Source organism: Talpa occidentalis, unplaced genomic scaffold (genome assembly GCF_014898055.3).
Source record: "Talpa occidentalis isolate TD23 unplaced genomic scaffold, MPIMG_talOcc4v2.1 talOcc4.8, whole genome shotgun sequence".
Lineage (NCBI taxonomy): Eukaryota > Metazoa > Chordata > Mammalia > Eulipotyphla > Talpidae > Talpa > Talpa occidentalis.
The window spans coordinates 5805001-5825078 of record NW_023605194.1 but is presented as its reverse complement, the minus strand read 5'-3'; the positions used below and the strand labels follow the sequence as shown (position 1 = coordinate 5825078).

Sequence of the window (20078 nt, the reverse complement as noted above, 5' to 3'; positions counted from 1 at the left end):
GGTTCGATCCCCGGCTGCTCCCCGGCCACCGGAGGAGGGTCCCACATGGCGCGCAGACCTCTCCTGCCGCCCGCTGCTCCCCTCAGCAGTGTACCTCGGTCCTTCTGCCTGCTCTGCTCCCTGCTCTGGCTCTGGTGAATTCTCTCCCCCTCCCGCGCTTCTGACTGTGCCCAGTGCTTGTATAAATAAATAAATAAATCTTAAAAAAATTTTTTTTCACAGGTACGCGTGTACAGGGGAAACCCAGCACTCCTAGGTTTTGTGCTCTCTGTGGTTTCAGGCTCCTGCTGGGGGTCTTGGCATGTCCCGAGAGGACTGGGGAGCTGCACGTGGCCCTCAAAAATCTTTCATCTCACAAAACTGAAACTCTCCTCGCCAAACAGCAGCCTCCAGCCCCCTCGCCAAGCCCTGGAAACCGCCTTTCTACTCTGTCTCCATATTCTGTCTCCTTTGTTTGCTCTCCCCAGCCACCTGCAGAACCACGCGGTGCTGGTCTCTCTCTCACTGGCTTCTCTCAGCGTAACATCCTCAAAGTGCATTCATGGAACAGGTGCCAGCATTTCCTTCCTTTTGAAGGCCGAGTAATATTCCATTGTCTGCATGGAATATTCCATTGTCTGACACGTTGTTCACCCATCTGTGTGTCCACGGCCCTCCCCTCCTCGCTGCTGGGAATAATGCGGCCACCAACACGGCTGACCAGGCATCACCTCCGGGCCCTGCTTCCTGTGCTTCGAATGTCTACTGAGGCCACCCCCCTCACAGTAGTTGCCCCATTTTTATCCCCAACATACACAAGTCTTCCTTCCACATATTTGCCAGTATTTGTTATTTTATTTTCTGGTTTTTGTTTTTTTTTTTCTAATAGTAGCCATCCTAATGGGCATGAAGTTAAAATGGTAAGTTTGGTGTTTCATTGTGCAAAAGGCTGCCTCAGTCAAGTAAATGCCAGGAATCAGTGAGCAGGCATGGAAGGCGTTCCCTTGCGTTAGGAAGGACTGGCCTTGGCCGGTTATTTCGCTGACGTCGGCTGGACTGCAGAGACAGTTCCGCCAACAAGGGTCCAGCGAGGAACCCTCTGGCAAGGCTGAGCTGACAGGCAGTGAGCACGTGGGCAAAGTGAGCCAGGAAGAAGCCAGAGCTACTTTGGAGGAGGCACTGACAAAGCTTTGCGAGTGACTGTGTGGGACACAAGGAAGAGAGGCGCTTCCATGACAGCACTGAGGCTGCCAGAGGGTGACCAGGTTGCTGGCGTCACTTGCAAGCCGGGCGGCAGAAGCAGGAGCCGGCGGTGGGGACCAGAGGGCCAAGGAAGGATCTCAGTTCTAGAGGATTAGCAGAGGTCGTGCAGCCCCCACTGGAGCAGCTAAGGAGAGGCGTGGAGGGGCAGTTGCTGGAATAAAGGGATATTCGTGAGGCTGCCCCAGGTGACGTGTGCTGCCAGCCACTTGACCCTAGCAGAGCCAAAGCCTCCCCACTTAGGTCAAAAGACTCCAGTGAAGGCACACAACACGGAGGGGGGGAGTACGGGGCGGGGGTGGGCAGCACTGGGCAGCTCTCCACCCCACCCCCGCCCCCGCCCGCAGCCAGCGCGGGCACTTCAGCTCAGCGTTTGCAGGATGCAGCCCTCTGTCGAGGGGGGCTTAGGCCAAAGCACTTCTGAGAAAATCGATTTGAATCTCCTGCTGCTGCAGGGGAAGGCGTCGTACCTTTTTACTGCTGGGGGGGAGCCCCCACACACCCTCCAACAACTGAGCAATGATTGCTTCTCGCGGAGGGAAACGTTAAGAAAATTTGGCATCTATGTTCCAGGTTGAAACACGGGCCAGCTTCGGTGCATGTGACATTGTATCCGCCGACTGTGGAACCAGCTGTTCTCCCGAAGAACATGATTTGCTGATAAAGTCGCCTTCGCCTTCGCAGGAAGCAAAGTACATGGTGAGCAAAATTATTCCAGTCCTGAGCATTCTGCCTTCTATGGAACCATCAACAAGTTTACATTTCAACCGCAGAACCTGCCCGTGACCTCTCGCGGGTAATGAATATTTACAGAGTGAAGGACAGGGAGAGAGCACGTGTGTGCACGCGTGTGCATGTGTGTGTGTGTGTGTGTGTGTGTGTGTGAACCCATCCCTATGGGCTTGCATGCAGCGCACACACATTTGGTTTCGATTGTCCTCGGCCGGCGGGGGCAGTGGGAAAGACCTCTTCTCCCTGGAGATGCGGCATGGGGCAGCCCCCACGTCTTCTAACCACAGCACATGTTTTCCGCCGCACGCCTCTTATTAACGTCCACGGGGGTGTGTGGGAGTCTGGGAAGTGTGGCCCAAAAACTCACCAAGGGGCTGGGGTGAGGGTATCGGATTTAGTGAGAGCAGCGCGTGACAGGTGTCCTGTTCCAGGCCAGGTCCCAGCAGTCCTGCTGGTGGTGACAGACCACGTGTCCCCCCAGAGGCCTGGCCCATGGCTTTTGGATTCAGTGGTAGCCCAGCAGAGGTGGGGTGAAGGTGGGCAGAACATCTGGAAAGGGAGGTGCGCTCTGTGCTCAGGACTCCTGTCTACATGTGTCCTAGCGTATCCGAGCAGAGGTGCTCACATGTTCATTGTCCTCACCCAACACACACACACACACTGTTCCCCGTTCCAGAAAGGCCTCCCCAACCACCAATCTGCGGGGCTGTTTCACTCCTCAGCACAACCCAGCACTGATGTCTGTTACTTGGAAATGGTCTCCCTCCTCCTAGAATGCAATTCCAAGACTGTGTCACCTCAAGGCACATACACCCTCGGTACAGGGAGTTGGGTGAACAGTCAATCCAGAAGTGAGTGGGTGACCCGGGTGGACTTGGGTTTTGCACAGAGCTTTCCCAGAGTGAGCGGCTGGGAGTCAGGCTGAGGAGAGCTGTCTCCGCAGCTGTGCTGGGTTGGTATTAGGGTCCTTTGCCCCAGAGCCCCACCTCCTAATCAGCCCTTTGTAATGGGCCTGTGGTGACTCTGCATAGAGCCTCTGTCCACACGAGTGGCATATCTGGCCCAGCTGGGCCTCCCCCGGGACAGAAGAACTTCAAGGAAAAGCCGTGGCCTTGCAGAATATCGGAAGAGATCGCAGAACTGAATACCAGGTAAAAGGAAAGAGCAATAAATCTTCTCAACGAATGTTTAGCCTCCGTCTGCACCGCCTGAGCACAATCAAGAATCACGGGCACGGAAGCCCCTGCGGGGAAGGTGACATTTCATTACAGATGCCGCCTGGGTGGTGACGAGAGCCTTTTTCTGCACTTGCAGAAATCTGCAAGGTTTTTCTCCTCCTTTCAGGATCTTAATTAGGGGCAAGTGGCTCACCCCCAGGGTGGGGAGTATTCAGCGAGTGTAAAACTGCTTTGGGGTCCATTGCAAGCAGGTCTTCCCATATGCAAAATGAATTTAAGAGGAAAAGTCCAAATTAAATGGGGATTACACTGATCCCCTTTAAGAATTTTCAATGCATATCAGTGCAGTCTAGTCTGTTTTTTTTTTTTTTCAATGTGTGATCACTAAACAAAAACAGACCTGCCCCAGGACCCCGACCGCACCCCCATTAGGCCAGGAACTCATTACACGCTCATCCTCTGTGATGTCCCCAGGCAGCCCCTAGGGCACACGCCCTTCCCTGCCCAAGCACACACCTCCCCCCGACATCATCATGCCCCCATGTCACCCTCACCCTCTGACGTCACCGCCACCCCCACTGTAGGTCCTTCATTTGTTCCTGCCTCCCCGTGTGCGCGCGGCAGCAGGTGACCACGCAGGGCCCTGCCGAGGTGAAAGTGTCCTCACAAGTGTGATCTTCCCTCTGGTTAACCAGGACACCACGTCCACGCCCGTCTCTCGGTCCCCAGCTCCACTTCCCCCCCTCCCCTTCACTTCAAGTGCCACAGGCCAGGCCACACCGCCTGGAGGGGGCCCGGGTGTCGGTGCCGCAGCCTTGGCACACGGACCCGCGCTCTCAGGGCTGTAAAGACTCATTTCTGAGCCTCCAGCTCACGCCTCTTCCTTCGGGGCCCTCCAAGGCTCGCGGTGCCACCAGAGCCTTCAGTACGGTCCACTCGGAACTCCCAACACCCGCCCAGGCGCCCTGAAAGGCAAACCCACCCCTGCTCCTGCCCGTGTCCACGCACAGGACACCTCTGGGGAGGTTCTCAAAGGACCCAGCTGCGCTCCCGTGGGGGACCAAAGTGCCTCGTTCTTTGTCGTCTTGTTGGTTTTCCAGAGTCTTAAAGAATTTCCACGCCAAGAAGATATCAGATGACGTAGACAAGATGCAAATTAGGAGGGGGCACCCGACCTGGGCCTGGCGCATGGGAGCCACACAGCGGGGAGGGGTTGTGCTGAGGGGTGAGGAACAGACCCGGGGCACTGGTCAGAGAGGAAGGACAAGCAGACCTGCGCTGGCGGAGGGAGGCAGAGAAAAGGGTCGAACCCTCAGCTGGGCCTGACTGCGCCGGGTGGGCCCCACTCTGGAGGCGTGAGCTGCTGTCTGTGGTCAAACCGAAGGCCTGAGCACAGCAAGCTGTTGGGGTGAAGTGGGGACAGTGTTTGAAAAGCCACCCCGCACTCTCAGAAGAGGCGGAGATGCCCAGCTTGCCCAGTGAGGCTGGAAACACAGAACAATGCCGGAGAGAGCGGGGGGTCCTGTCAGCTGTGACCAGGAGCTGCATCATTCATCAATATAAAATATAAATATAAAATTTGCTCGCGTGCAGGCTTCCTACTTACAGTGGCCTCCGTTGCAGAAAGAATTAATCCCAGGCCAACCCAAATCTAAAAAAAAAATTAGATAAGGAGAGTGGGAAATACAATTTATATCAAAAACACTGGCCCAATGGACCAGAAGAAAGGTTTACTTCTCTGGGTGCTGGAACCACAGTAGCTGAAAAAAGAAAAAAAAGAGAGAGAGCAAGAAGTTGCCTTCTGCCCCCTGGTGGCTTTCGGGAAAATTTAACTGAAAGGGCAAAAAGGGAAGGGGTTGCCCTCCCGGTTGCCCCAGTGTCAGGAAGACACCACTTTGCACAAGGATGCTGGAGACATCCAGGCCCTTCGGCGCCCCCCTGGGCTCCTTTCTGCCTGAGGTTGGCAAGTGGAGGTGGGGTCAGGGCTGTGTCCTAAGTGCAAGCGGGTCCCTCTGCCACCTCCCAGTGGCACGGCGTGGCGGCAGGCTGTGACTGCTTCCTGCGGGGCTGGTGGGGTGGCCCAAGCGTGACCCGGAGTAGAGCGGAGCTGACAATGCGGCAGGAAAGCTGGCCCGGGACTGGGGCACCCCGCTCCCAGCAGAACTTGCATCCCATCTGGCTGCCGAGCATTTCTGTGAATGCCCAGGCTTATTTTTTAGCTACACAGCTATTTCCAAGTCCCCCTTATCTTTCCCACCAAGGCAGCACTCGGCGGCCCTGCACACGCACTCACTACGCCCTGAAAAACGTGCTGGTGAGTCCCAGACCTGTTTGCTCTGCTCTTTGGCTAACCTGGGGCTCTGTGAAAAGCCAATCTGAGGAGGGAATGCTCTTCCAGAATGTGCAGGACAAGGCAGGAGGAGGATGACAGCAGGAGGAGTTGGGGCAGGTGGAAACAGTCCCCCCCTTACCAGCTAAGGCCCACGCGGGGGCGGCCTCCTGGGGGCAGCCTCCTGTGGTGGGCAGCAACGCTGCTGCTGCTGCTGCGGGCTCTGCAGAAGGCCGCTTGTTTAGTTTTGTCTCCAACAAAACAAACAAAAATGTGCGTAATTGTAGCAGGCCTCAAAACCCTTTCCATTCTCCCATTATACCAAGGAAGTCCTGAACGCGGCCCTGGCGTGAGGCTGGCTCTGTGGGCAGCTATGATAATGGCTTAGCGGCATCCGGGCAGAGAAAGGCCACAGATAGGAAGTTTTTGGCCTCCTGCCACGAGAGGACCCTCTGTGAGCAGGTGCTTAAAATGGATTCCGATTCCATGGTCAGGTGACCCAATTTCATGGATTTCACAGATTAAAGCAATTTATCCGGTAAATGAATCTTCTTATCTTAACAATTTTGGAAGGATGGGGCCTCCCCGGTGGCGCAGCGGTTGGGCGCTGGGCTGTGAAGCTGCCCGCGGCCTCTGCAGCGCCGGTTCGATCCCCGGCTGCTCCCCGGCCACCGGAGGAGGGTCCCCCATGGCGCGCAGACCTCTCCTGCCGCCCGCTGCTCCCCTCAGCAGTGTACTTCGGTCCTTCTGCCTGCTCTGCTCCCCGCTCTGGCTCTGGTGAATTCTCTCACCCTCCCGCGCTTCTGACTGTACCCAGTGCGTGTATAAATAAATAAATAAATCTTTAAAAAAAAAAAAAAGCACTAAGATTTAAAAAAAAAAACAATTTTGGAAGGAAACACTTAAAATGCACTATTATTTTCCTGTGCCAGTGTGCTAGAGGTGCGTCAGCTGTTTCCTTGAGAGCTCAGCACTGTCACTGCCAGTGTCAAGTGGGACTGGCCTGCGAGGCTTGTGCTGCAAGGCTGTTGACCTGCTTAGGGTTCCGGGCCTTGGATTCGCAGTTTACTTGTTTTATGTATTCTTTAGCATTTTGTCAAAGCTTTACTTCCATTACCTTTCTTTTTGCTGGCATCTGACAAGCAGACAGTCAGCGTGCGAGGCCAGCTCTCACGGCCTCCTCCAGCGAGGCGAGGCCTTAGCCCTCTGCTGGCCACTGCCGAGGGGTCTGAGGCCTGCTGACCCAGGGTCACACAACTAGTAAGTGACCCCATGGCCAGAATCAAGTTCCCACTTTTTGTTTTTTAACCGATAAAGTTAATAAAAGGGCTGTTTGCCAGTGGAATGTGGTCAGAAGGTTGTCCCCACCTGACGCCAGCTCGCCCCAGCCAATGGCCCACCTGCCTTTGTTGGGTCCGAGCTGCCAGCGCCGTGGGCCACGGCAGTGGGGTGTGGAGACGGGGCGCACCCTTCCCGGAACTTGCCATTTCCAGGTCGCTTGATCCTTTGACTTTGGCCCCCAAACCTTCTGCTCTTGGTGCCCCGTGGCCTCAGAAGCTCTCCTGTGAGCAAGGCGTGAGTGTGGTTCATGCCTGGATCCCAGCTATTGCAGCTCATTCTAGCCAAGAGGCACTTTGTGTCTTTCCTTTTTTTTTTTTTGCCCGACTTCCTGATACTCCATTTATGTTCCAGATGGCGAAGTGACTGGATAAGCAACCTGCAGATAAGTGAGGCCCACGATTCGTCATCACTCACCGATAATGCTGACATGTAGCAGTTTCCGTATCTCAGCCGAGGCAGGGAAGAGGCAATAGAAGTGAATCATGCACTTGTTATACTAAGCTCAAACTGCTCTCCAGATTTTTTCCTCTCGACTGGGTTCCTTGACTCCCGAACTTTCCCCACAGAATCTCTGGTGACATGACCAGAGCATCAGTGACCTCGAGCATGAGCTCAGCAGTTGCAGACACGGGCCCTTCCTGACACAGCTGGCCACACGCTGACGCTCTGCTGGTTTTCTGCATAAAAGAGCATATGGAATAAGCCACAGTGTGGCTCTCAGGAACAGGCACAGTTGCAGGGAGCCAGGAGAGCACAGGCCTACTCGCCTGCAGACGTCGACCCTCATGGCACGAGGCGTCTTGGGGGCCGATGCCCAGCCCCAGAGGCTCTTCCGCTGTCCCCCACGGCCGGCCCTGGCTGAAAGTACACCGTGTTTGTGAAGTAAGTTCACACGAACATCTCTGTCTGATGATAGGCCTCTACGGAGACGCCTGAAGATTTCTGAGTGGAGCCCACCGACAGGCAGTTTTCGTTAGGAGCAGGCTATGATGGAGGGCAGTAATTAAAATTATGCTTAAAATACAATAATAAAGAAATAAAAAGTGTTTGAAAGGCAGGGCTGCTAATCAATCTACTCTGTCTTCTGGGCTGACTTGCTCCTGTGAGTTAACCGTCAACTGTGTATTAAGCAGTGTGAGAGGGGTGGGAATCAGGATTTATTTCTCCCATTTTATTTATTTTTTAAAATATATTTATTTATTTTACATCATTGTTCACTTTTGTATTTCTCCCACTTTAAAGAAGTCAGGTCCCTGGATATTGTTGGGTAGATAGATGCACTTTAATCCTTTTATTGTCATAGAGCCAGAGATTTTTATCGATAAGTGTATTAAACAAGTTTCTCTATGATTTGATGAAAATAAACAATTAGAGCAACCAGAAACACATAAGAAAATTCAAGACACAATATAAAAAGTGGAAATAATAAAATAGCAGAAATCCAGTGTAAATATTTCTGAATTAATCGTTCAGTCATTGAAATTGTTCCTCAAAGAAACTTTTTTTTTGTTTGCTTTGTTTTTGTTCTCTCTGTATATAGTTTAATTGTAAATCTAATGATGTGACAGTTATCACAGGAGACAGAGCCCACGGTCCTGAGACACTAGATTCACACATACGTGCAGCGGCACTGGAAATGGAACTCAAAGGCGCAGTGAAAATGACAAACGAGAAACCAGAAAGTGACAAAACAAATTGCCCCACCTTCCGCTGTAATAGTTCCATGGTATTTTGCTATAAACCTTTATAGAAACGATCAAACCATGACACATTTTAATTTTTTAAAATCGGTCTGTGGGGCCTCCCTGGTGGCGCAACCTATGAAGCTATCCACAGCCACTGCAGCACGAGTTCGAGCCCTGGCCAGGGAGCTACCCACATGGCACAGCAGACCTCTCCTGTCTCCCCGCTGCTCCCCTCAGAAGTGTGTGTCAGTCAGTCTGCCTGTTCTGCTCCCCACTCTGCCTCTGGTGAATCCTCTCACCCCCCCAACACCTCTGGCCTACACCCCAGTTCTTGTATGTATAAATAAATCTTTAAAAATAAATAAACAAACAAATAAATAAAATTGGCCCGTGCTCCATCCAACAAGGCAGCTCTTGTGTGTTGACTTCTGTCCTCCAGAAGATAGGGTGAAGTCCTAACCCCAGATTTGATCTAATTTGGAATTAGGGTCTCGGCAGCTGGATGAAGATGTATTAGAATGAGGTCACACTGGATGGTGGGGACCCCTTGGCCCCCACCAAAAAGTTTCTTTGATATGACCGCCATCCTCAGAGGAAGGATGGCCACGTGAGCACCAAGGCAGAGTGTGCAGTGATGGCGCTGCTGGGCAAGGAACACCAAGGAAGGCCAGCAACCACCCACAGCTGAGGGGGCAGAGGAGTCTCCTCCCAGACCCAAGGGAGCCTGACCTGCCCACAGCTTGATCTTGAGCTTCCAGCCTCCAGAGAACAAGTGACTTTTTTTTTAATTTATGCATATAAGAGCTGGGGTACAGGCCAGAGATGTGGGGGGGTGTGTGTGAGAGGATTCACCAGAGACAGAGTGGGGAGCAGAGCAGGCAGACGGACCAAAGACACTGCTGAGGGGAGCAGCGGGCGAGACAGCAGAGGTCTGCCGCGCCATGTGGATTGCTCCCTGGCCGGGGATCAAACTCATGCTGCAGAGGCTGCAGATAGCTTCATAGTGCTGTGCTTAACCCCTTGCACCACCAGGGACGCCCACAAATGACTTCTTAAAGCCCCCCTAGTTGTGGTCACCTGTTCTACTGCAGACAGGAAAGGGGTATGGTAGCCACAGGCCACACGTGATTCCCCAGCATTTGAAGTGTGGCTAGCGAGCCTTAAGAACTGAAATTAAATTTGAAATTTTAATTACCCAATGTGACCAGTGCCCACCTCTCCAGAGAGGGCAGTTTTGTCCATGTGTATGACATCTGTAACAGTCTTAAAAACCCAGATCCTTTATTCAGTTGAGTTAAAACTGAGAACAAATCATACTGTTACCAGCAAGCTTTAAATAGTAGATGCTCGTGTGTGAACGTAGGAGGACAGACCACCTTTCCTTTAATAGACAGTAAAATAACATCAGCAACAGTTAGCGGTTCACAATCTGGCCATCTTCGCATTCAAATACCCTGGAGAAGCACGCGGACCTGTCCACTGAGGAGGGAATTGAGTCCTAAGCTCTGAATTCACAAACCTAAAATGCTGTTTGTCTTGTTTCATGATCAAAAGCTCCATTAGTTGAGAGATGCTATTCAGACTCTCTGAATACTGAATTAACAAAGTCTGATGAATTGGACTTCATGAAGTATTCATGAGTTCTCATTTAACACTAATTAAAAAAAAAAAAAGGTCTAAGTTAAATGATTTTAAGACCCTGACATAGGCTGACAAAAGCATGGAAAATTCAGGCTCGGGGAAGAATATGACCTACAGTCAGACAGGTGACATGTGTGTGACGAGCACCGCATTTATACCTTTTTGGCATAATGGCTCCAGCTTGCAACATCTCAGTAAACTAAATAAACAGAATTTAAAAACTGCGTCTTGCCTATGGGCTTCATCAAACGCTAAGAATCAGAGACACAGCTCCTCGCACTGGTCCTGCAGTCAGCTCTCTGCACGCCAGGCAGTGAGGCCATCTCTCTCTCTCTCTCACTCCAAGGTGCTGAGACATATACTCTGAAAGCCTTATTAAAGGGCAATTAACTCTTAAAAATCACATATGCCACATAACATTAAGATTTCCCAATCTAGGTTTGTTTTATGTTTAACAGCCTTCTATTTGGAATCGCTTCCTTCGGAGCATAGTAAGGTGATGGGGTGAGGACATCAAGCCATAAAAATCTGCAAAAGCTATTCTGACGCTCTACACAATAAAAATCTGAAACGTGAAATTCAGTAGCTTTAATTTTTGATCTAATTGAAAGTTAATAGGAAGTATTTTTTTTGTGTGGGACCAGACTGAAGATAGCAACTCAAAGTAAAACCATTTTTTTAAAGGAAAAAACTTAGCTATATTAACAAGGGTGGTATGGTTACCCCCACCCCCTTTCCAGCATATCCATTTGAAAGACTCTATCCTATAAAGAATTGAAGAATCAAAAGCTTAATTTGTCTTAAATAACCTTTTTCAACTAACACATTTTCTAGAGTGGAAATTTCAGTAGTGTGGGGGCTGTAAAAGGACTATGGTGTCTCCCACAAAATATCTAGTTTAGTAACAATGACAGAAGGGTCATTAAATTTAAAAGCTATGTATTTCCTAAACCCTCAGGTAAGGAGAAAATCCCAACTGATCCGTGAAAGACAGAAATGAGGAATAAGAATAATGCTACAAATTTTACAAAGAACTGATAAAAACTGTTACTGGGAAGGGCCTCCCCAGTGGCACAGCGGTTGAGCGCTGGGCTGTGAAGCTGCCCGCAGTCTCTGCAGCGCCGATTCGATCCCTGGCTGCCAGCGAGGATCCCACGTGGCACGCAGACCTCTCCTGGTGTGCCCGCTGCTCTCCTCAGCAGTGTATTTCATCAGTCGGCCTGTTCTGCTTCCCGCTCTGGCTCTGGTGAATTATCTCACCCTCTTGCGCTTCTAATTGTACCCAGCGCTTATATAAATAAATAAATAAATCTTAAAAAAAAAAAAAAAAACAACTGTTATTGTGAATCACAACACCCATCATTCATTGGAGGGACGCAAGTCTTCAGTCCCTTTTCTCAGAATATGTCACAGTGAAATATTTTTTTTTAATAAATCTTTTTTTTTTTTAAGATTTATTTATACAAGAACTGGGGTACAGGTCAGAGGTACAGGAAGGTGAGAGAATTCACCAGAGACAGAGCAGGGAGCAGAACAGGCAGATGAACCAAAGACACTGCTGAGGGGAGCAGCAGTCAAGGCAGGAGAGGTCTGCTGCACCATGTGGGAATCTCCCTGGCCGGCTGGGAATCGAACCCGTGCTGTAGAGGCTGCGGACAGCTTCACAGCGCAGCACTCAACCCACTGCGCCACCGGGGAGGCCCCACAGTGAAATATTATGCAGTCACTGAAATGATTATATTCTTCTTCATTTGTTTTCATATTTACAATATATTAAGATGCTAAAACATATGAGACAAAAAACTATAAAGACAATACATGGTGTGATTCCATTTTTATTTAAAAATAAACAAAACATATACATAGATGTAGCTAGAAAAAAGTGGAAAGGATCTATCCCAAAGCATAGTGGTAGTAGTAATGGAATTAAAAGTGATTTTTTATTTTCTTCAGTATACTTTATAAAGTCTAAATGTTCTTTGGCAAACACTGTCCAGTTGCAATTACGAGAAACAACAAAGCTATTTCCATTCTGGAAAGAAGTACCAGTGGACATTAAAACTAATATTTAAGTCACTTGGAAACTAGGATTTATTTTATCGTAACCCTACAAGCACACTTGTAAACATATTCCATAAACACACTGTGACTATTACGAACGCTGAAAGCACACTCTGCTTTGTGAGATGTGGATGGAAATTTGTCAACTTAAATTTCAAAGAAAAATTTATTTGCACTTACTACTTAAGGTTTATTTTGAAACTCTTTGAAAGAACGTCCATTCCCTAATTTATCTTGGGCAAATCTAGACGTTTTGCTCTGAGACGGATTTACTTGTATTCGCTCCTGAGAAAGGCAGCCCGCGTGCTCCGACGTAGGCGGCCATGGAATGGGGATCCAAAGTGTCTTTTGAAGATGCTTTGCGCATGAGGATCACAATACTCTCTGTTCTCAAACAAAACCTCCAACAACAACCAAAAACCAATTTCTAAAAATTAAATGATGATGATTTCTAGAGCCAGTGCTTCCCTTCTGTCTTCCCCACAGTCACTACAGGTAAAATGTATTCGAGAATTTAAAAGACGAAAACATCTGACGTAAGCATGGACCAGAAGAGCCACTGCAGATGGAAACAGCTTTATTTTTTTTTTTTTCCATTCAAGCTTTATCAAATGGACTGTTCCAAAAGCATTTACAAGAGCAACAGAGACCACATGCAACCAAACTGGTTTTGCCTTATAGCTACTGATTTTCTTTTGGGAAAGAATACACACTTGAATAACTTCTAATTTAAGCATTTCCCAAATGTTCCCATTTCATTTCTTTTTTTCTTACAGTTAGCGGCAGGAAGATACATTTTCAGATAACTGGACATTATACTGTTTCTCATCTTTATTCATACTAAAGTAATATAAAGCCAATAAAATCAAACCACATACTGTAGAAATCTGAAAGGGTTCATTTACATAATAGAGTCCGATGTGTTAAGAAATCACACACAACTGGTATTTTGCAAAATGGATGAAAAATAGGATAAGCTGTTTGAAAGCAAACAGTCGTAGTTTTGTATCTAAATAATTTAAATCAAATGAATAATATATTTAATCTGATAATAGCCTCTATCTTTCAGAATATAAAAAAGTGCTCAGATTATATTTAAAAAAATAAGATAATGAAAATCTCACAGAAATGAAATAATTTAAAGATGGTAGCATGGGGAATGACTACTACATCTCTGCACCAAGACAGACCACTAGGTGTGAATTCATTTAAAATCAGAAAGGAACTATTCACACTAAAATCGTACATGCAAAACAACCAGGCTCGGAAAGACAGAAACCGTCTTTGAAGGGTTCTCTCGTCTTTAGATCTAAGTTACTAACATAAAGTCACATTTCCCAGCTGGTTTGCTTTGTTAACTGACAACAACGTTACATCTCTTTCCTTGACTGTCCTTTTCCAGCCCCTTATCAACAGTCACAGGGGCAGGGCCCCAAGAGCAGATAATCATCGCTGGGGACATCTCACTCCCCAACCTCCAGCAAGGAGCGAGTGTGAACACAGTAAGGAGGAGGAGCCCTTTGATGCCCTCTACTCCGCAGCCTGCTGGAAGGGGGCCGGGCTAGGATGCCACCGCGGGGACAGCCAGGGTCCCGGAGGGCTGGGTGTTTTCCTCTGAAGGAACCGTTCACTGAATCCTACAGGAGGAAACCAAGGTTGTGGCGAGATGGAAAGGTTAAGTTTCCGCTTCATCTTTACTCAAGAGTTGTGCTCCTTGTGGACCCTCTTCTACATGCTCATCGCTGAGATGGGAGGGGACAGAGCAGGGACGTCCGCTTGGACTTCAAAATGCCAAGGTACCCAATGCTGATGCTGCCCACCCACTACTTGAGTAATTCTGGGATTCCTAACACTTCTGAAATGCCTCTGTGACATTTCTTTCAAATTTCAGATATGTCCGTAACTATGTTGAGAACAAAACAGCATGTAGAATCGCATGCTCTTTATATGAAAATGTGTGTGGGTAAAACAATTCTTTCTCTGATATGGTCGATGTCTTCAGACTTCAGATTACTCTAACTTTCTTATTTACACTTCTAATGTTTTAATTGCTTACAGTGAGTATCATTTTTGTAATCATTTAAAAAAATTATCTTCACTTTAGAGGGAAAAGAAAGAAAAGGGGTCTGCAGATTCTGGAGGAGTTCCAAATAAGAGTATCAAATGCTCTCAGGAGACTATTTGAAGGATAAAACTCCAGAAGAATGGAAAGTCCATGCTACTAGAGAAAATGCCTTTGCTCGCTCCGTAGCAAAGCACCCGCACATGGCAGCTGTTACGTACATGATGAAAAATTAGTTTGTTTGGATTTCTAATTTCTGGACATTTGATCTTTAAAATCATTGTTCTCTGCGCATTCCTGCTACTCTCGCTAGCAGAAGAGATTTCCTCATGCTTCAGGTAAATTTAGGAAGGGCATGTAGGAGAAAAGTTTAAAATCAGCAGTGGAATTCAAACTACTAAATTAATAGTTTTTTTTTAAATGATCAATCAATAGAAAAATAGGAACCAAAAGAGGCTCGGTGGCCAGGCAGCTGGCAGCAGAAGACGGGGCTCGGCTGAGAAGGGGCACAAGCAGACACGCCTCACCCCCTCCCACGGCAGCTGCCGCAGCAACCATGACAAAGCACATGTGGCTGCCCCTCCCGCCCGCCTGCCACCTGACGTGGCTGGACAAGGGGTGCTGGCTGGACGGCCAGAGAAGCAACCAGAGGAAGTGAGAGGGAGGCGGGGCTCGCTCTGCTTCAGATCACGAAGAGCAGCTTCTCTCTCGGCTCCCAAAGCAAGGGCGAGAAGGGGGATGGCTTCACCTCGCACCCCGCCACGCGGAGGTCTAAGGGATTCCTCCTTGTCCAGCGCACGGCACGGAAAGCCGCCCGTGTGCACCAGCTTCACTCAGGGACAAAGCCGGTGTCCCGAGTTCTGGGGCCTGAAAGACTTTTGAAAGGACTCAGGTCGAGGCAGGGGCCCACGTTTTCCTTAATAAACTCCATTTCTTACGAGTTTTTAGAGCCAGAGCAAACAATGGAATATGTGAGCAGCGCAAACATGTTTCCCTGTCCGAACTGGGGTACGCTGAGAGTCAAGGGGGCGCTGGCAGTAACTCTGCGAGGGGCAGGCCACACCTGAATAATTTACCGCTGAACACGGAGTCACAGTTTTGTTTTCAAGACGTTTTCTAAGTGACGAAGCAGACGCCCACCTTCCCCACCCTGCCGCGGGTTTAAGCGGGTCTGAGGAAACAGCTGCTTAATTTCTCTAACAGAAGAGAGACGCATGACTGTCATTTAGATTACTCGGGACTCACTGATTCACATTCCAAAACACTAACAGTAAGAGTTGACCACACCTTGTTCATAAAACAAACATCCAAAACGCTAAGCCCCAGTTCAGAGGCCAGGTCAGAACATTTAAAAAAATCTTTATAGTAACCATGAGATTCTCACAAGTACATTGCCACAAAATATTTTAGAAAAGCCATCTAATAGCCAAAATAAGACAGTCTCCTCTGTGGGCGGCGCGGGGCCTCAGTTCCTGAAGAGCAGCATCCTCTCGGAACACGCCTGCCCCACCAGGCTGGCGTACTGCAGCACGGATGCCTCCTCGCTGGGGTCATTCTGCTGCTTCTTGTAAACCCCGTAGGGCAGGACAGCTTTCTTGTGAAACACCTGCAGTCGGTCGGGCTCCTGGCTGCGGCCTTCATCCACTGTGGTAACAAAGAACACATTTAGAAACGAGTTTTCACCTATTAGTTTAAAATACCAGTGACTTGAAATGTCACAATCACGCATACGCCGTCGTCTCTGAGCAGTGCGTCCCACGAGGCGTGCGGCACGGAGACAAAGGCCTCAGTGAGAAACACAAGGTCTGCTGAAAGGGGCCGGGTGCCCGCCCCGAGAGGGCGGAAACCTCGGGGACAGAGTGCGCGCCATGGAAAAGCTGGCCTTGGCCCCTTTATGAGTTTCTCATTCACGACAAGCGTCTTTCCTGAGTCTGATGGAAATTTCTCTGGCCTCTCCCGTGCCAGCATCAGGCTGACGTTCCCATCTGTGCAGGGAGCATTCTGCTGAGGCTGCAGTTTGGGTGGCCTGGGTCTGGCCTGGTCCTGGCGGGAGGGCCCTGGTGTTCAGTGGGCAGGAGGGCAGAGAGAGAACAGCTTTCATGGGGCACAGCGCAGAGACTGCCGGGGGCAGCCTTCCTGGGGGTCTCCTCCTCTTCCGGAACCCAATGGCCACACCCGAGAAAGCCTATGTCCGCAGCTGGTGCTGCCTGCTGGCCAAGCTGCGGCCCATGAGTATTAAGTGGGAGTATTCCCCGGTGGTGTCCAGGAATCTTTTTTTTTTTAAAAGATTTACTTACTTATACAAGAACCGGGGTACAGGCCAGATACATGGGAGGGTGAGAGGATTCACCAGAGACAGAGCGGGGAACAGATCAGGCAGACTGACGAAGTACACTGCTGAGGGGAGCAGCGGGCGAGACAGGAGAGGTCTCCCCGCTATGTGGGACCCTTGCCGGCCAGCCAGGATTGAACTGGCGCTGCAGAGGCTGCGGGCAGCTTCACAGCGCTGTGCTCAACCGCCTGCGCCACCAGGGAGGCCCCGTCCAGGAATCTTTTAAGAGGCCTACGCCCTTTGCCTTCTTGACCGTCCTTCCTGCGTTCTGCTGCCTGGAGTGTGGACACTCATCACCTTCCTCTGACTATAAAAAGGCACTGAAACACCTGAGAGAAAGAGCAGCCCTAAGTGTATCCTTCCCCACCTGAGGAAAGCCGAACTGCAACCCGACCTTAGGATGCAGACTCCGAAAACCGCCTGCCCAGAGCCGGTACTCTGGGAAGAGCAACAGACAGCAGGGAGAGAGACCAGGACACACTACGGGTTTTTAAAACTGGACATTTCAGTAACTTGAAATGACCGACTACTCAATAACAGGCATATTAACTTTCATTCTGTATCTTTTTAAAGCATAAAAGTAATGCTTGCTGTGCAAGTCAAACAGTGTGAACAGGCAGGTGAATGCCCGCACACAACCCTCCCCCTGTGCTCTCCTCCAGCCCACCAGGCTCCCAACCAGGCCCCCAGGGTGGATCCATTTCAAAAGACACATTTAAATATTGAAATAGAGTTTACTAGGCCCACAGTCTCATAGCCATACCTTAACCTAAGGCCAGGAAAATCAAATCCACCTCTCCTTCAATGAGCATACTGTCGTTAACTTCAGCAACCACTGACGATCATTACTGATACAACACATTTCTGTTTTCTGGGCTTAGTAACCTGCAGTTTTATGATCAGCAAAGACAGGTTTGGATTCTCTACATTCCACTTAATTAGTATTACAACCAATTAAAAATCTACACCAGAAAAATTCAACCAAATATAAAAATATTGAAAATACACCAGTTATAACTTACTTACTAAACTTAAAAAAACCACCATCCCAAATCCTCATAAAACCCTTCTGTGGACACCCTATCACTTGTATTGCGTGTCTAATAAATATCATCAGTGCTGATAAATTATACAGCTAAACCCACCAGCACCACAGATTTGAGGGGACCCTGAGGACAACAGAAGAATAAGCCATTCTGAGATTAAAGTCCGTTTCCCTTTGCATCCACGGGGAACGAGCTGTTCCTGAGACATCTTGGAAACATGCATCAACATGAACTCCGTCCACCCTTCCTTTTTCTAATGCGTCACTGTTGGATTTCACTGAGTAACAGCAAAGGCGATCCTACAAACTCCGTTCTGAGGCGAGCACTTGCTTGCTAGTGATACCAACAGGCTGTCAACTCTATGACATTTTAATCTTCAAGGAAAACTCTGGTGGGCAACAACTGTCGGATTTTTCCCCAACTTTTATTCAGAGGAGATGAACTGCACATCACAGGTGCTTTCAAAGGAAAAGAATCTAGAGATCAAAGCTTTACCTCTTCTTACGGGGATTTAACTCATTTGTTATTCTTAAAGAGATTAACTCCTAGGCTTTCCAGAAAATGATGGAATGGTCTATTTTCTTAACTTCATTATTTATTACTCCAGCATCATTATATAAACATGAAGACAAGTTATATACTTTCAGTTTCTCACGCAGATACCTGCATAAATGGCAGACACAGTACACGACAACTAAATACAGTTGGGGCAAACCTGATATAATGGATGAATTTGAAATTTTGAATAAAACGTATGCCAGAACTCAACTTAGTTCTGGAAGGTTCAAAGTAAAATATGATTTAGAATATTTCAAAGTGACAGAAGGCATTAGATGAATGCTTTGATTGCTGAGGGGCAGGGGATGGCGAGAAACTGTTAAGAGGAAACCTGTGAGTAGAGGACAGCAAAGGCAAGGCAAGGCGTGCACAGCAATCACAGACTCAACCAGCTAATTCTTCAAGCCCATTTACTCTGGGACTCCAACAGGGAGAATTTCGCACTCTCATATTCGCACTCTCAATACTGTTGCTAGTAATTTTGCTCAGATCATTTTTTGATAAAAGCTAGGAAAATAAATTCAAACAACTTATTTGTAAAAGACAGTAACAGCACTGAGACAGAAATCTCATACCAGACAATTCACCCATTTAAAGTGGACGAAAGAGTGATGTGGAGAATATCCAGAGTCGAGCAGCCATCACGGCAATCAATTTTAGAGCATTTCCTGCACCCCAGAAAGACACCTTGTGCCCAAGAGCAGTCACTCCTCATTTCCCCCAACTTCCCGAGCCCCAGGGCACATCCACCCACCCTCCCCTCTGGCACCTGGTCGCCCTCTCTGCTGGCCGGTCACCTCTCCTCACGCTCCCTGTCACTCAGCACGATGCTGTCAGGGCTCGTCCATGCTGTGGCGTGGATCAGCCAAATAACGCCACTGTAGGGATCCACGACTCAGCAGCTCCTTGGGTCACTTACACCTTTAAACTATTATGAATAATGTTGTTGTGAACATTCGTTGTATGTTTTTGCTTGTTCATTTTTCTTGGCTATATACCTGGCGTGGAACTATGCTGGACCTACTGAAGAACCACCAGGTGTTTTTCCAAAGTGGCTGCACCTTCTCACATTCCCGACAGCGTGTATGAATATTCCCGTTCCTTCCATCTTCATCAGCACTTGTTCTATTTGACCACAGCCATCCCAGGGGTGTGAGGTGGCATCTCCCTGACGGCTAGTGATGCCGAGGTGCATGTGCTCACCGGTCACTCATGTATCTTCTCTGAAGAAATAGCTACTGGAATATTGGGTTGTCGGAAAAGTCATGACTTTTTTTTTTATGTTTTTCATGACTTTTCCGACAACCCAATAATTTGCCCATTTTAAAACTAGATTGTCTTTTTATTGAGTTAACAGAGTTCTTTATATATTCCAGATAGCAGATCCTACTAGATACTTGATCTGCAAATACACTACACATAGTTCCCCCCATCTACACACAGTTGATGGTGTCTCTGGAAGTATCAACATCACAAATTTTGAAGAAGTTCTATTTATTTTTTGTTCCTGTTGCCTGTGCTCCTGGTGCCGAATCTAAGAAACCATAGCCTACCCCAAGGGAAACTCTTTTTCTAAGAGTTTTATGGTTTTAGCTCTTACATTTAGGTCCAATCCATTCTGAGTTAAATTCTGTATACAGTGTGAAAAAGGAACCAGTTTCACTCTTTTGTATGCGGCTCTCCAGTTGACCTAGCACCATCTGTTGAAGACGATTATTCTTTCCCTACTAAATTGTCTCAGTATCATTTCTGAAAATGGACTATAAATGAGTTTATTTCTAGACACCCAGTATGAGTCCACTGACATATATATGCTTATCTGCATGCCAGAACCACAGACTTAACTTTATTCTTCTTTTTCAAGACTGTTTTGG

At 48.4% G+C, this 20078-nt stretch overlaps 1 protein-coding gene across 9 annotated transcripts in view; it reads right to left on the bottom strand.

Annotated features, from left to right (window-relative positions):
• Positions 1-11972: 11972 nt before the first annotated feature.
• ATE1 (arginyltransferase 1) overlaps positions 11973-20078 on the bottom strand; it is a 101569-nt gene continuing 93463 nt past the window's right edge. For 8 of the 9 annotated variants that reach the window (XM_037497277.2, XM_037497281.2, XM_037497282.2 and 5 more), the window contains one exon: positions 11973-15912. In XM_037497277.2, the coding sequence (XP_037353174.1) occupies positions 15734-15912 (179 nt within the window). In that variant the 3' untranslated portion in view covers positions 11973-15733. The remainder of the gene's footprint in view (positions 15913-20078) is intronic. The other variant, XM_054690616.1, reaches the window with a different exon arrangement.